The following is a 16472-nucleotide window of genomic DNA, read 5'->3' on the forward strand; positions in this document are numbered from 1 at the left end:
GAGAGAGCGAGCGAGCCTCTCTATGCTCCATGCCCAGCACAGAGTCCAACATACAACCCTGGGATCGTCACCTGAGTGGAAATCAAGAGCCGGAGGCTCAACCCCAACTGAGCCACCCAGGCACCCCTATTTATATACTGTGAATATGAGTCCTTCTTCTTCTTTTTTTTTAAGTTTATTCATTTATTTTGACAGAGACAGAGACAGTGTGAGTTGGGGAGGGGGAGAGAGGGAAAGAGCGAATCCCAAGCAGGCTCCACACTGACAGCACAGAGCCCAACTGACTGAGCCACCCAGGTGCCCCAATAGGAGTCCTTCTTGTACGTGTTCTAAATATTCTCTCACATCATGCCTTTTTCCTTGTTTTAATCATGTTTTGATACAAAGACAAGTTTATAATTTTGATATAGTCAAATTCATTATTTTTCTCCTCTTTGGATCATGTTCCATGTGCTCTAAGAAATATTTCCTTACCCTGAGGTTAGAAAATATTTTTATATAATCTCTCAGAAGCTTTATATATTTTATTTCATATTTAATCTTTAATCACAGTAATTTGGCACTAAATTTTATATATGATATTTGATAGGAGTTCACTTTAATCTCTACCTGGTATCCCTTTTTTCCAATATGGAGCGATAGCTTGTCTGAACATGACCCCAGCAGTTGTGGCTTTTCTGTTGGTGTGCTGCCTGGGACCCCAGGACAGGCGCTGGCACCTTGTGAGGGCAGCATGTAGCATCCAGCTGCCTGGGACTCTCCTCCAGCAGAAAGAGGCTGCAGCATGTGTACCTGCCTCCCTTCCCCCTAGAACCTTTAATACGTTAGTCACAGCCACTTAAAGCATCTGCACGAGAGTTCCAGTGTGTGAGTCACCTCTGGGTCTGTGTCTGCTGCCTGCTTTGTCCCTTGACAGTGAGCATCTTTCCTCACTTTTTTGGTGTTTGTTAATTTTTGACTGAAAGCTAAACTTTATGTTTACAATGGTGGTTAGTGAGGCAAATAGGACTTATGCCAGGAAATGGGGATGCCTATTCTGCTAGGCAACTGGGGCGTGTGTGTGGTTAATCACCAGGAATTGAGTTTTTGGTTCTGTTTTTGTTTTTGAGACAGACAGAAAGGGCACAAATGAGCGAGGGCAGAGACAGAAAGAAAGAATCCCAGGAGGGGCACAGGGAGAGAGAGTGAGGGAGAAAGAGAGAAAGAAGTGGGGCTTGAGCTCATCCAATGCAGAGCTTGAACTCATGAACTGTAAGATCATGAACTGAGCCAAAGTCAGATGCTTAATGATGCAGCTACTCAGGAGCCCGAGACTTTTTTTTTTTTAAAGTAGGCTCTGCACCTAACATGGGGCTTCAACTCTGACCTGAGATCAACAGTCCCCTGCTCCACTGAGCCAGCAGGTGCCCCTGGGTTTGGGCTTTGTTGTTTGTGCCTTTAGTCCCTCACTGGTTTACATCCCTCCGGTGTTGTTCTATGTCTCTGCAGGGTCATGGAGGTTTTTTCTTCAATGTTCCTACTCCACTCTTAGTGTCTGGCCTTCCTGTGTGCCTGCACAACCCAGCCAGGCTCTCTGTAGGCTCCTGCCTCTCCTCTGGCAGAGTTCTAGTGCTTGCTACTTTGCTCTTTTTGGTCTCATCGTGGGGGAGCAGGGAAGTTTTCTGTCCTCACAGTTGTCAACTTTGCTTTGTATCTCTGACAAGTTTTGTGCCAGAGAATTTTGTGACCCTCATGCAATAGTGGGAGACTTCTGCTGACCTTGGGGGAAAGTTCTGTTTTTCCCCATTGAGGATGATATTAGCTGTGGGTCTTTCATATATGGGCTTTATAAGCTTGAGGTATGATCCTTCCATCCCTATATTCTTGAGGGCTTTTATCAAGAAAGTATTTTGTATTTTGGGGGTGCCTGGGTGGCTCAGTCGGTTGAGTGTCCGACTTCGGCTCAGGTCATGATCTCGCATTCTGTGAGTTTGAGCCCCGCGTCGGGCTCTGTGATGACAGCTCAGAGCCTGGAGCCTGCTTCAGATTCTGTGTCTCCCTCTCTCTCTGCCCCTCCCCGACTCATGCTCTGTCTCTCTCTCAGAAATAAACATTAAAAAATTTTTAAAAAGAAAGGATGCTGTATTTTGTCAAATGCTTTCTCTGAATCTATTGAGAGAATCTTGTGCTTCTTATCCTTTCTTTTATTAATGTCATGTATCACCATGATTGATTTGTGGCCATTGAACCAGCTCTGCATCACAGGAATAAATCCCACTTGATTGTGATGAATAATTCTTTAAATGTATTATTGGATCTGGTTTGCTAGTATCTTGTTGAGAATTTTTGCATCCATGGTCATCAGGGAAATCGGTCTGTAGCTCTCCTTTTTAGTGGGGTCTTTGTTTTGGAATCAGGGTAATGAAGTGCTGGCCTCGCAGAATGAGTTTGGAAATTTTCCTTCCATTTCTATTTTTTTGGAACAGCTTCAAGAGAATAGGTGTTAACTCTTCTTTAAATGTTTGGTAGAATTCCCCTGGAAAGCCATCCAGCCTAGGACTCTTGTTTTTTGGGAGATTTTTGATTACTAATTCAATTTCTTTGCTGGTTATGAGTCTGTTCAAATTTTCTATTTCTTCCTGTTTTAGTTTTGGTAGTTGATATGTTTCCAGAAATTTGTCCATTTCTTACAGATTGCCTAATTTGTTGGCATATCATTGCTCATAATATTCTCTTATTAATGTTTGTATTTCTGCTGTGTTGGTTGTGATCTCCCCTCTTTCATTTGTGATTTTATTTATTTGAGTCCTTTCCTTTTTCTTTTTGATCAAAATGGCTAGGTGTTTATCAATTTTGTTAATTCTTTCAAAGAACCAGCTCCTGATTTCATTGATCTGTTCTTCTGTTTTTATGATTTCAATATCATTGAATTTTGCTCTAATCTTTATTATTTCCCTTTTTCTGCTGGTGTTGGGCTTTGTCTGCTCTTCTTTGTCTAGCTGTTTTAGGTGTAAGGTTAGGTTGTGTATCTGTGACCTTTCTTCCTTCTTTAGGAAGGCCTGGGTTGCTGTATACTTCCCTGTTATGACAGCCTTTGCTGTGTACCAGAGGTTTGGGACTGTCGTGGTTTCATTTTCATTGGCTTCTATGTACTTTTTAATTTCCTTTTTAATTTCTTGGTTAATCCCTGAATTAAAACTTTGGTCATCATGATCTTTTTTATGTAATTTAATGTTTTCTATTTTGTCTCATAATAAGACACTGAAACCAATTTGCCTGTGGTTAGAATTTGTTTGGTACATATTTTCTATCTTCTTTATTTTCAGCTTTAAGAGTTCCGATTAAGAGTTCCCTTATTGGGTGCCTGGGTGGCTCAGTCGGCTGAGCATTCAACCCTTGACTTTGCCTCAGGCCATGATCTCATCGTTTGTGGGATCAAGCCCCGAGTTGGGCTCCACACTGACAGTGCAGAGCCTCCTTGAGATTTTCTCTCTCTCTCTCTTTCTCTGCCCCACATGCACATGTTCTCTCTCTCAAAATAAATAAATAAACTTAAAAAAAAAAGAGTTCACTTATTGTGATGAGCACTGAGTAATGTATACAATGGTCAAATTAGTATATTGTACACCTGGAACTAATATAACACTGTATGTAACTATATATGAATGGAAAAAAGTTAATCTGCACCAAATTCCTTAAGAAGAATCCCAGCGCAACTTAACACCATTTATGTTCTCCCAACTTATGCATTACTTTTAAAAGGCATTTTAAAAGATGTTTATTTATTTTGAGACAGAGAGCAAGCACATTACTCGAGTAGGAGAGCGGCAGGGAGAAAGGGAGAGAGAGATTCCCGATGTGGGGCTCGATCTCACGAACCGTGAAATCATGACCTGAGCCAAAACAGAGTGGGACACTTAACTGACTGAGCCACACAGGTGCTCCCTTTAGTAGGCATTCTAATGGTAATGTTTTTTTCTTTGAAACACACACTACTTTATTACATTTAGTATTTAATCCAATGTTTTTTCAAATTTACACTCTCAGACTGTCCATCTGAAATTACTTTTGGTCTGCTAAAGTGCATTCTTTAGCATTTCCTTTAGTATGAGGCTGCTATTAACAAAACATAGGGCAAGAGCTACAACCTACGCAGACACACACACAGACACAGAGAGGTGAACAAAGCCTGCCTGTTTTCCTCCCTCATTGGCTCAATGCTGAAGTTCAAGATGTACATGCTTTTCCACCCGTGTATGTGTGTGTGTGTCTGTGGGGTGTAGCTCTTTGGGAGGCCCAACTTTATGGAGGGAGGATTTTCTGTGAGACTACCCATCTTGAGGATTCTTATTTCTAATTATTAAGTTAAAATAAATTTTAAATTACAATTATCTAAGTACGAAGTGTAACATTTCTCACAAAAGGTGATCTTCCACACTTACAGGACAGCCTCTCATTGAGACGACTGAGGGACTGTAGGATCTTCTGTTCATCAGCTGACAGTGCACAGATGTTGAACGGCGGGGTCTTATTTGAAGTCAGATTTGGTTTCTGTAGCTGCTTGCTATTTATGACAGTGAGAATTTCATCCTCAGGCACTGAAGCTTTCACTAGGTTTTCAGCCATCAAAAACTCAGAAGTACTATCTGAAACTACAGAAACTTTACATTAATTACTCTTCGATCCTTTTTTCTCTTTGGGATTTTCTCTTACACCTACTTAACCGACATGTGCTTGTATGTATTCACTTCACAAAAAGAAACCCTCTAAATCTTCTGTTACTTCGCATTTTATTTATCAAGATTATTCGTATCTAGCATGTTCCCATCCCTAATTAAAACACAGAAAGTCAAAGTGATGGCGAGGCAATAAACATTCCTGGCACGTTATCTGAGCTAAAGGAAAAATGCAGCATGTTTAGATTGATTATTCCTGTGTTGTGTTTTTGTTATTCACTGGTAGTACAAAGAGATGATGAAGTAGATTGTCTTTTTTTTTGTTTGTTTGTTTGGTTTTTTTTTGAGCGTGAGAAAGAGAAACAGAGGGTACACACCTGGGAGGGGTAAGGGCAGAGAGACAGGGAGAGAGAATCCCAAGCAGGCTCCAAGCTGTCAGTGCAGAGACCGACATGGGGCTCAAACTCAGGAACTGTGAGATCATGACCTAAGCTGAAACCAAGAGACCTACACTTAACTCACTGAACCACCCAGGCACTTCTAGATTGTCTTTATAATAACAATTAAGATAAAAAAGAGTAAAAGAAAAGGAAAGTAAGGAAAAGTTAGAAAGTGAGCTAATGAGCTGAACTGAACTGACAGCTTAGAAAAAAGACCCAATCAGATCGAAGAACTTAACTTATCAAAGAAGCATCAGAGTCTTGAGAGAAGGGAGAGATAACTCAAGAAATTAGTTTGTTGCTTTTACAAGAATCAATTTGCAGTTTTCTATTACATCATATGTTTAAACAAAATCAAAGGTAACTAAAGAATTTAATTTAATGAATCACACCATTAAAGCAATCTGGAGGAGAAAGAAATAAACACTTCTGAATTTCTGTATGGGAAAGGTTCTTTGATCTTAAAAGTAATGGAAAAATCACTAAGAAAAGACTAAAACATGTTTATTTAAAGGCCAGTCTTCCCTAATAGACTTTAAATTTTTGAAGGGCAAGACTTTTATATATTTTGTTCATTACAGTGTATCCAATCTTTACTTGTATGCAGGAAATTAGCTGTCATCTGTTGAATAAAAAATGCAAAGGAAGACTTCTATATGTAAACATATAAGTGGAATAAAAAGCAAATAATAAAGTAGTAAAAACATTTGCAACTAATATGAAGAAAAGAACTCCTGACATTTAAGGAATTTGCAGGAATCACTAAGGAAATACCCGAGCTCCGGTACCTACAGGAAGTAAGAGTATGAAGGACCAAATCATCACAAGTTAACACACATACAAAACAATGAAGCATGTTATTAATAAAAGGAATACAAATCAACAATAAAACACAATTTCTTTGCCTATCATGTAAGCAAATCATAGAAATAATTGCACCTCAAGTTGGTTCACATCCCAGAAAAGTTTTAAATGATGTTTTTCAGGAAAGTATTTTAGGGATATATATGTACAGCTATAACAATGCTTATTCCCTCTGATCCAGTATTCATGTAATACAGAGTTTCACTCAGCAAGTATTTATTGGATGTCAATGACATGGAAAATAGCGTAATTTTAATTCTGGGAATCTCCGTCTCATGGAAATGGTTGAAAAGTGAGGAAAAAGCTTCATGTAGAAAGATGTCCAATACATCATCGTCATCAACATCATCATTATTATTATTAATTACTATTATTATTCTTTCTTTTTTTTTTTTAAGAAAGGCAACTGCCACTTGCAGCACCTCATGTGGATGTGTCTGGAGTCTTGGAAGCTAGACTACCTTACGTTTTCCTACAAATGGACCTTGAGAGCTAGTTTGGAGGTTCTAGCAGGGGAGCGCAGCTAATCGTATACCCTTGATGGAAGCACGGTCCTCCTCTATAGGGGAATGTCGTCCTCTTCGACCCAGCGCTCAGCTTTGGAAGGGAGGCACATGGACCGGTGAGGGAGGAAGGGGACACCCGCCTAGCCAGCCAGATCAGCCGAATCAACCCTGGTGATCGATGGGGTGACAGATGTCGCAGCCAGATCGTCCTCACATCCATCCAATACATTATTATTTAGAATAAAAAACCTGGCAACAGCCTGAATGTGCAGGGCAAGGGCGGCTCAGCCCCCACATGGTGGTTCACCGCTCAGGTATGTGTGCACTTAGGAAAATACAAGTAACAAAATATGAAATCATGGGGAACAAAGCTCAGAGAGAAATTTTAAACCGAAACATACCTTCTTCAACATCAGAAGTACCCCTTGTTGTTTGTTTTGGCTCCCTTGAACTTAGCTGGACACTTTGTCCAAAATTCTATAAAAATATAACACGAAATCAGAACATAATTCCATATTAAAAATTCATTATTATACATTAAACAAACCCATATTCACTCTATATGTTTTTGGTTATCACTGCTCATGTAACCTGTAGGGTTTTTTTTTATTATTAGAAATCAAGAATTACTGGAATAAGTCCTTTCTAGGGTACCTGAATATTAAAAAATATATATTTTATGTCAACTTTGAAAAAATTTCAGGTTGCTGTGTTGTCGTGGATGCTTGGAAGAGGGAAGTAAGGTGCTGCCTAAAGGAACAGCAAACATTTCCCTTGAGGCTTCTAACCTCCGTTTGTCGTTGCAAGGGCGGGGCGGCCGCAGGTGACTGATGTCTGGGACAGGTGTCCGGCTCGGAACGGCCATGCCGGAGCTCTCACAGCACTGGCCGCTGGTGCACCGCTCGGCTCTCCGGCCCGGAAGGACCCCAAAATGCCCTGCAGTGGGCAGGGACTGCCTCTCACACAGGACAGGGCCTGGCTGCCACTCCCCACCCCGGGCCTGTGCTCGGCCGGATCCAAACAGCCGCTGGCGCAGGTTTGCGCCAAGAGCCCTCCTTTCATGGCCTGGGTGGCCTCGCCTGGCCTCCACCGCAGATGGGAGGCTCACTGGACTGACCCAGTCCAGGCACCAAGTGGCATCTCTGCCTTTTCTAGCTTTCACTGGTCTCTTTCAGGTGCTTTCCATGTGGAAGTGGTGGGCTGGGCAGATCCAGTTGGATAAAGCACGTTTCCCAGTACATGGTGACTGGTTGTGGGGGTGTGGTGGGCACTGCTGGATGACTGAACCCCTGTGTAGTAGGATCCTTAGTTAGAAAGCAAAACAAAAAAACAAAAATCAAAACAAAACAAAAGGGATGAGAAAGTTAAACTTCAAAACTTGATTTTGATTCACCTATTCTAACGCTAAGACTCTGGAAGATGTTTAAACAGCCGTGTGAATGGAAGATGTGTGTAAAGATGGGAGTGAGGCTTCTGGAAAGAAAAGCAAAAACAGACTCTAAAAACAGTAAGACCGAGTGCAGAGGGAGAACACATGGGACAGAATAAGACCCAGAAAAATAAAAAGAATTTGGAGAGGGCACTAATCACAAGCACTTAAAACTTTGTTTGTTTTTTGGTTAGAACAAGTACATATTGCTTTAGAATTTAAAATATATTAATAAAAATAAAGAAAAAAATTGTTCACTTGACAGATTTTGAGATGTTTGATGTGAACAATGTGGAGGTTAAAAAGGAAGGACTTAGGAGGCATTATTGTATTTGTAATCAGTAAGTTATGTCTGTGAGTGAGCACTATGTTATGAAGCAGTAAGAGTATGTCGGTAGCGGGGCAGCTTTATTCACACGATACATACAACTACATGACTTTTGTCTTGCCATTAAGAATATCTCGTGGTTTTCTTCATATTAAAAATCTTATCCATATAAAAAATTAATAGTTCTTATGATATACAAACAATAGAATCCTCAACTCATAACTCGGATATAAATTCTTCATAAGGCAATCTATTCCAGTTCTATTAAAAAATCAAAAGAAGTGGTATTTAAAGTAGAAATTCCAAGTGAAATGTGATTTACTCACCCATCTAGATGTTTTAATATTTTAAATTCAATCCTTGGATCAGTAAGACCTCTAGACCTCTGTTTACTTTGCTCTCACAGAATCACCTCCACTAATTTTAAAATTACTGTTATTAACCTTTTGACTTTTACTGAAGATCTCTATCTCAAACAGCCATATGAAACTCCTTATTCATTCACTGTTGACTGTTTATAGGAATAGATCTGTTATGAACTCAACATGCCCTACAGAAAAGCCTCAGTGGGAAGTGTCTTTTAATGTACTGAACCCCCAACAGCATCATTATCAATAATTCCTGAGAACTGTACACCTCCCTCATCCTGTTTTCCTTTTGCCATGTCTTCCAGGAAGCTCAGATCCAAAGACGATATTTAAACACACGAAACTAGATTAGTCTTCATGATTAACATACATACTTCCTCTATCCAGGGCTCTAACTTACTTTTCTTTTTTAATGTATATTTAAAAACTTTGTTGTAAATAAACATGTTGGTAATCCAGAGGTGACTATAAATAACAAAATAAAAGAGTAATGGTGATTTGTTGGGGCACCTGGGTGGCTCAGTCGGTTGAGCGTCTGACTTCAGCTCAGGTCATGAGCTCACTGTCCGTGAGTTCGAGCCCCGCGTTGGGCTCTGTGCTGACAGCTCAGAGCCTGGAGCCTGTTTCAGATTCTGTGTCTCCCTCTCTCTCTGCCCCTCCCCCACTCACGCTCTGTCTCTCTCTCTCTCTGTCAATAATAAACAAACACTAAAAAAAAGAGAAACAATTAAAAAAAAAGAATAATGGTGATTTGTTAAAGTTGGTTTCAAAGCTTCATTAGGAATTGATCATATAGGCAAATTAGAGTATAGCAAATAAGTCTAGTACAGTAAGTTCCTAGAATAGATTCCCAGGCTGTCTCATAATGCCTTTGGCTACACTTATATTTACGTAGTGGTCCACAGTTTATAGCAAAAGCACAGTCCTTTGAGAACATTGTTTTCCAAGCAATTTTTCACCACAGAATTGAGATTTTTACTAATTCTGTACTCACATTCATTTGCTCATTGTACTTCTGTCCCACAGATCCAGAATTTTGTCTTTTCTGTTCTAAAAGACGCCTCTGCTTATTTTCAACAATTCGTTTTCTTCTTAAAACAGTAGAATCTTAAAACAAATGCCAGCAAAATGTCAAAATTTACGAGTACATAGTATATATGCACAAATGTCTGAGTTACCTTCAAACATCACAGAAAACCTCAAGTTTCATACATGCAGTCAGAAACCTCTTATTGAGCGGCACCTGGGTGGCTCAGTTGGTGGAGTGTCTTACTTCGGCCCAGATCACGATCCTGCGCTTTGTGGGTTCAAGTCCCGCGTCGGGCTCTGCTGACATCTCAGAGCCTGGACCCTGCTTCAGATTCTGTGTCTCCCTCTCTCTCTATGCCCCTCTCCCGCTCTGCCTATCTCCCAAAAATAAACATTAAAAAAATATTTAAAAAAACAAAACTCTTATTGAGCTTGCTATATGTACCATGCACGACACAATTACAATGATGAATTAAACAAAATCTCTGCTTCTGAGTTTATGGCTTAGACCAGTGACCTCTGAGGTGTGGTGCTAGAATGCCAGGGGGATATGCAAAACAGATCACTGCTGTGTAGGAAGAACCTACTAGAATTTCTATTTATTTATTTAAAATGCTTACTTATTTTAAATAAATGTTTATTTTTTTAAATGTTATTTATTTTTAGTTTATTTATTTTAAATGTTTATCTTGAAAATGTTTATTTATTTATTTTAAATGTTTAATTAATTAATTAATTATGCTTATTTATTTTAAGAGACAGAGTGTGAGCAGGGCAGGGGCAGAGAGAGAGGGAGACACAGAATCTAAAGCAGGCTCCAGGCTCTGGGCTGTCAGCACAGAGCCCAGCGTAGGCATTGAACCCATGAGCTGTGAAATCCTGACCTGAGCCAAAGTTGGATGCTTAACTGAGGCTCTCACGTGCCCCTAAAGTTCCAATTTAAATTTATAATCTAAAAATTAGAAGTTCAACTTTACTACGGTAACATACAGTTGACACTGGTGCCCTTGTCAGTTTGCACGGTTTGTAGACGGTCATATACTGCATATAGTAAAACAAAGCTCTCCTGGAAGGACAGTACAGGTTCTCCATGTGACAGGTTGGCACTGGTATCATTAATTAGTGCTCCCTCACTTCCTGTAGTGTAACTAAACTGTAATGTGTGCCCTGGTAGGTGGATTTGTTGCTATCTCACAGCGTCCGAATGACTCCTCACAAAATGGGAAAGAGTCTAAAAAAGACTTTTGTAGGCTTCCATCATATGTGAGGCAGGCAAACCAAGAAACAGACTAATATTAATTGAGTATTTATAATTGCCCAGGGATTGTTCTAAGGGCCGTAGGCACTATTATCATCACTATTTTTACAGAAAAATTAGGCACAGGAAAGGAAAAGTAGCTTTCCTAAGGTCACAAAGTTAGTAAAGTACAAAGCTGGAATTTACCTCCAAGCAGTCTCTAAAATCTAAATTCTAGCTCTTACCTTCTACGCTAGCAACTTTCATTCTGATTTGACTGTGTCTCACAGAAAGATACTTTGCATTGTGATCCAGGATGTTCTACGAAACATACTTACCTTTATAATATATGATGCCCTCTGGTAGTTTCTATCCTAGAACATTCTGATTTTAAAATTATATTTCATTAAAAAAATTCCGATCACAACTCAATGAGTTCATAATCCACTAATAAGTCACATCCTATAGTTTAAAAATTTCTGTTATTATTTTTATTCCCACCCACATGGCTAAGCTAAATGCTAATATGCTAAGCTAGGTATGCTAAATGCTATAGTTTTTAGTGAGATCATCTGGGCATCAATACGAGTTTCTACACTGTTTTCTATGCTTGGAAGTGTCTTTCACTAAATCTTGAAAAGTCCCTATCTTTTTTAGGAGTTTTAAAAATGTTTTAAATGAGGGGTGCCTGCGTAGCTCAGTGTGTTAAGCATCCAAATCTTGATATGGGTTCAGGTCATGATCTTACAGTCGTGGGACTGAGTCCCACATCAGGCTCCACACTGAGCGTGGAGCCTACTTGGGATTCTCTCTCTTTTCCTCTCCCCTCTCCCTTGCCTGCGCTCACTCTCTCTCAAATAAAAATGAAAATAAAATAAGATAAAATGAAAATACTTGAAAGGAAAATTTCCTTGGCCACATGACTGCAGTGTTAAGAATTCTTCTCTTCCTTCAAGCCTGTTTGGAAATCTTTTGGAGTCAAGATCTGCCCACACTTTTGTACTTTGTTGATTTGTAGCATAATTATTTGTTTTTGAGCTTTATTATTCTTTGTGTAGGTGTTCAGTTTTATTGATTGTAAATTATTGATCCCAGGGACAGATGAGAACCTTGGGATATTTGCAAAAAAATATAGTTTGCACTGGCATCTCTGGCCAAATTTCTAGTCTCATATGAAAATTCTAGATGATAGTTTTACCACCAAAACTCAAAGCTACTAAGCTTTAATTATTACATATTTAATATGTATAGTATTCTTACATATAAACACAAGGAAAAATTCTGCAGATATCCAAAGAATGACAGCTTTGGAAGAGATCTTAGAAATTAACAGGTCAACCGTTCACTCAGATCTCACTCACAGGTAGACGAAGCTCGAATGGCTTAGTGAAGGGGAGCCCCCACCTCTTGCATTGTTGGTGGTTTTAGCTCAAACTTGTCCTTACACCGAACTGAAAGTATCCTTGCAATTTTCACCCTTCATTCAGTTAGGTTTTCTCTTTCTTTCCTGTAATACATCTTCAAATATTTGTACACAGCTACAATGTCTTTTAAACTTGTGTTCTTTTATTGGTCTTCAGACCCACCCCCTACTTCTGGAGGGGTCACCCCGGTTTGTTTATATAGCCACCGAAATATACAGACAATATATGAAATAGAGCGCAGTAGTACTTCCAAAGATCTGTTTATTATTGCCTAAAATTATATTACATTTTTAACAGCTAGAGCAAACTCTTTTTGGGTGGGGGGACTTTTTTTCTTTTTAAAAAAACAATGTCAAGACAGAGATCTTTTTCTTGGAACTGTAAAAAAAAAAAAACTAATTAACTACATATAGGGAAGCTGCAAAGGAAAAGACCACATTTAACTGAAATTATATTCATCAAGAAAAAGGAAAGGACATGTCACAAGCTGGCAGAAAATAGATATCATGCATAAAATGACACAGAATCCTGGAGTATATGCAGAACTCTATCACTAAGGAAAAACCCAAGGAGCAGATATCTCTCAGAAGGGGAAAGGCAGATGGTACACAAACATAGGACAGCGCTCCCTTCATTCGTAACCAGGGCAGTGCAAGTTTTTCTAAGTAGACATTATTTCTCACCCACAAGACTGAAAACAGTAACATGTCTGACTGTCAGTTTTGATGAGCATATATGGCTCCAGAAGATAATTTGGCACCTAGTTAAGTTAAAAATACACAACCCTATGACCCAGCAACGTGTGTACCAGCAGGCATACCAAACTATTCCCAGAAGCATTATTGATTCAAGCAAGAAACTGGAAGCAACCCCAAAGCCCAATGACAGAAGAATGAAAAACCTTTGTGCATTCATACAATGAAATGTAATACAGTAATGAACATGAATGAAGTACACCTAAACTAATAATAATGGATCTAAAAAATAAAACTGAAAATAGCAAATCACAGAATCAGATGAAATGGCTTCATTTACATAAATTACAGAACTAGGCAAAAAATATGTTGAGATAAATTTACAAGCGGTAAAATGATAAAGAAAAGCATGGAACAGGGGCACCTGGGTGGCTCAGTCGGCTAAGCATCCGGTCATCATCAGGTCATCAGTTCATGATCTCACCATTCGTGAGTTCGAACACCACATTGGGCTCTGTTGCTGACAGATCAGAGCCTGGAACCCACTTCAGATTCTGTGCCTCCCTCTCTCTCTGCCCCTTCCCCCCTCACACTCTGTCTCTCTGTCTCTCTCAAAAATAAACAAACATTAAAAAAAAAAAGCATGGAACAATTAACACCATCCTATATAGTGGTCTAGTCTGTAATAGATGAAGGAGATACAGCTGGGGAGGGGCTTATGAGATCTCAGCAATACCAGTAAGTTTCTTTTTCTTTCTTTTTTAATGTTTATTCATTTTTGAGAGGGAGACAGAGAGCATGAGTGGGTGAGGGGCAGAGAAAGAGAGAGAAAGACACAGAACTTGAAGCAGGCTCCAGGCTCTGAGCTGTCAGCACAGAGCCTGACGTGGGTATTGAACCCACGAACTGTGAGATCATGACCTGAGCCGAAGTCAGACGCTCAACCAACTGAGCCACCCAGGAGCCCCAGTAAGTTTCTGTTTCTAAAACTGAGTAGTGGGTACAGAGTTCTTTTTTTATTATTAGTCTTTACTTTGTACTGTATATTTCTTTTTTTTTTTATACATTTCTCTTCTAAGATATATTTCACAATAAGAAAAACTGTAAAAATTGCCACGACTTTACAGTTATATTTGCCAAACTGAACTTTATTACTCTGATTTACCACTTCAGTTAGAAAAGATGATTTGATTAAATATATGATATGAAAAAGTCCAATTGAAGTTGAAGTATATTTGTATTAGCAAAAGAAATAGATTACAATGTCAATGGGAAAAGGAAACTGTTGTTAGATTCTTTACTTTTGTTATAAATGTTATAATGACCATAAAAAATTTTATTATCAATGATAAGTAATAACAATCTGAAGACCATTCCAATCAAGTCAATCACCCTAATTCAGTGGTTATTCTTAGCCTCACTCATGCTGAGATAACCAGAAATGTTTCCTGCTGTGATTAAATATAAAGTAGATAATATCACCTGCGATGTAAACTAGCTAAAAATATTTAACTTGAATATACCAAGGCTTAAGATGTAAATTCCAGTTCCAGGAAATGAAGGAGATAGAGGAACAGATAAATGACACTAAAGAAAGTCATTAAGGATTGTTTTTCTATGTATTGGGTCTTAAGTGTTTTCCCTTAAAATTTTTTGATGTTCCCTGTTAAGGTCCTATACTTCTTTTATGACATTTATTTTTAAAACTTTCTATCCTTTATTAGTGCTATAAAATATACCTTGCTTAAATTTTCTGTTTGTTGTTGAAGTAAGAAATAAAAATAAGATGTAGATTCCTGGAAAAAAAAGAAAAAAAGAAAAGATGATTTAAATCTTAACTCCATTCTCTGTTTCATTAATAACTTTCTTATGCCTTCTACAAATTGTATATAGATCAATGTACTTTTAAAAAATGTACAGGGGTGCCTGGGTGGCTCAGTTAGTTGGGCCTCCGACTTTGGCTCAGGTCACAATCTCACGGTTCGGTTCGTGGGTTTGAGCCCCGCGTCAGGCTCTGTGCTGACAGCTCGTAGACTGGAGCCTAATTCAGTTTCTGTGTCTCCCTCTCTCTCTGCCCCTCCCCAGCTTGTACTCTCTCTCTCTCAAAAATAAACAAACATTAAAAAAAATTTTTTTAATGTACATCACTGAAAAATCTGTGGATATTCAATTCTAAAAAGTTAGGTAAGTTAACTTCTATTTTCTGAGACTTCTGGGGAAGGTGGCAGAGCAGGATGACCCTAAGCTCACCTTGCTAGTCCCCTGGATACAACTAGAGAACACCCACATCAGCATCAATAACCCGGAAAATGACCTTAAGGCTGGCAGAATGGTCTCCACAGTTGAACGTTGAGAATCGGCCACAAGGAAGAGGGCAGGAGAGGCAGAGGTGCCGTCAGGAGCTAAATGGAACCCTGAGGGGCCCCTGGGAGGGAGAGACTCATGGGAGAGAAACAGAGACGCATTGGGACCCTGCATGGGCAAGATGACTCCCTATACTGTTTGACTTTGAAAACCAGAGGGGGCCGAATTTTGTGAGTTCTTACAATCAGTGGGCTCAGAGAGTTGGGAAGGTGGGAGGAAACGGAGTCTGCACCCTTAAAGAGACAGTATAGGTAGCAATTTGAAAAACACCTCGGGCACACAGGATGGAGATGTGTTTAGTCATCTCAGGGCAAGTGCTGAGGGGCAGGGATCACTCCCAGTATCCCTCCAGGGGGGAGGGAGTGATTCCCTCCAGGAGTCCCCTGCTTCCCCCTCCCCCTGCCCCCAGCAAAACACATGGCCACCTGAGGGGACCAGCACAGGGCCTACACTCACTACCTGACTTGCTCACAGCTCCGCCAGCCAGGCCTTGATTCCAGGTCTCCTCCCTCAGCAGACTCCGCAAACCTTCCTAACCCTGTGTTCTGCCCTGTGTGCTGCTGGGGATCCAGTCCCCCCAGCCCGGCCTGCCTCTGTCCTGGCAGCTACAGGTCCCCTTCTGCACAGCACTACTGCAAACCTTGCTAATACTGCCTGCCCTGCCTCCGTGTTCCCCTGGGGTCCAGAGCTCATCCAAACCGGGGCTGCAAGCCTGGCGGGGCGCAAGCAGCCCCAACGAGGGCCAGTGCCACTCCAAAATGAGTCCTGCCCCAGGGGGAGGGGAAGACAACCACACACACCGGTCCCAACTGGCTGCGGTAGTGGGTGGGGGTGGGGGGTCAGACATCTGGTCTGATGGCAGGCCCTGCTCACCAACAAACTTCTCAGGGAGCAACAAGCACAAGGCCGGTGCTACTGCATCTCTGGCGAACCCCTGCTCTGACTCAACTCAAACCCAAGGTGGCCCCAGACTGGCCCACAAACAGCCCAGGGACAAAACCCTGCCCACAATAGGCAAAGACACCCTGTGCAGACGACTGGACTTAAGGCAGAGGGAGCTCAGCCACCACAGGAGGGTGTACATCACATACAGGGCATGCCCCTGAAGGGCCAGGTTCTGGGGAACAGGGGAC

General features: G+C 40.4%; 1 protein-coding gene across 11 annotated transcripts in view; it reads right to left on the reverse strand.

Moving 5' to 3' along the window:
- The window catches only part of CEP126 (centrosomal protein 126), a 101103-nt gene that overhangs the window by 16411 nt on the left and 68220 nt on the right, over positions 1-16472 (reverse strand). For 6 of the 11 annotated variants that reach the window (XM_053204209.1, XM_053204206.1, XM_053204205.1 and 3 more), the window contains 4 exons: positions 14715-14771; positions 9585-9697; positions 6867-6942; positions 4422-4631 (listed from right to left, as the gene is read on the reverse strand). In XM_053204209.1, the coding sequence (XP_053060184.1) occupies positions 4422-4631; positions 6867-6942; positions 9585-9697; positions 14715-14771 (456 nt within the window). Of the gene's footprint in view, positions 1-4421; positions 4632-6866; positions 6943-7253; positions 7770-9584; positions 9698-14714; positions 14772-16472 lie in introns of those variants that run through there. The other 5 variants (XM_053204212.1, XM_053204211.1, XM_053204210.1 and 2 more) reach the window with 3 other exon arrangements.

This window comes from Acinonyx jubatus, chromosome D1 (genome assembly GCF_027475565.1).
Source record: "Acinonyx jubatus isolate Ajub_Pintada_27869175 chromosome D1, VMU_Ajub_asm_v1.0, whole genome shotgun sequence".
Classification (NCBI taxonomy): domain Eukaryota; kingdom Metazoa; phylum Chordata; class Mammalia; order Carnivora; family Felidae; genus Acinonyx; species Acinonyx jubatus.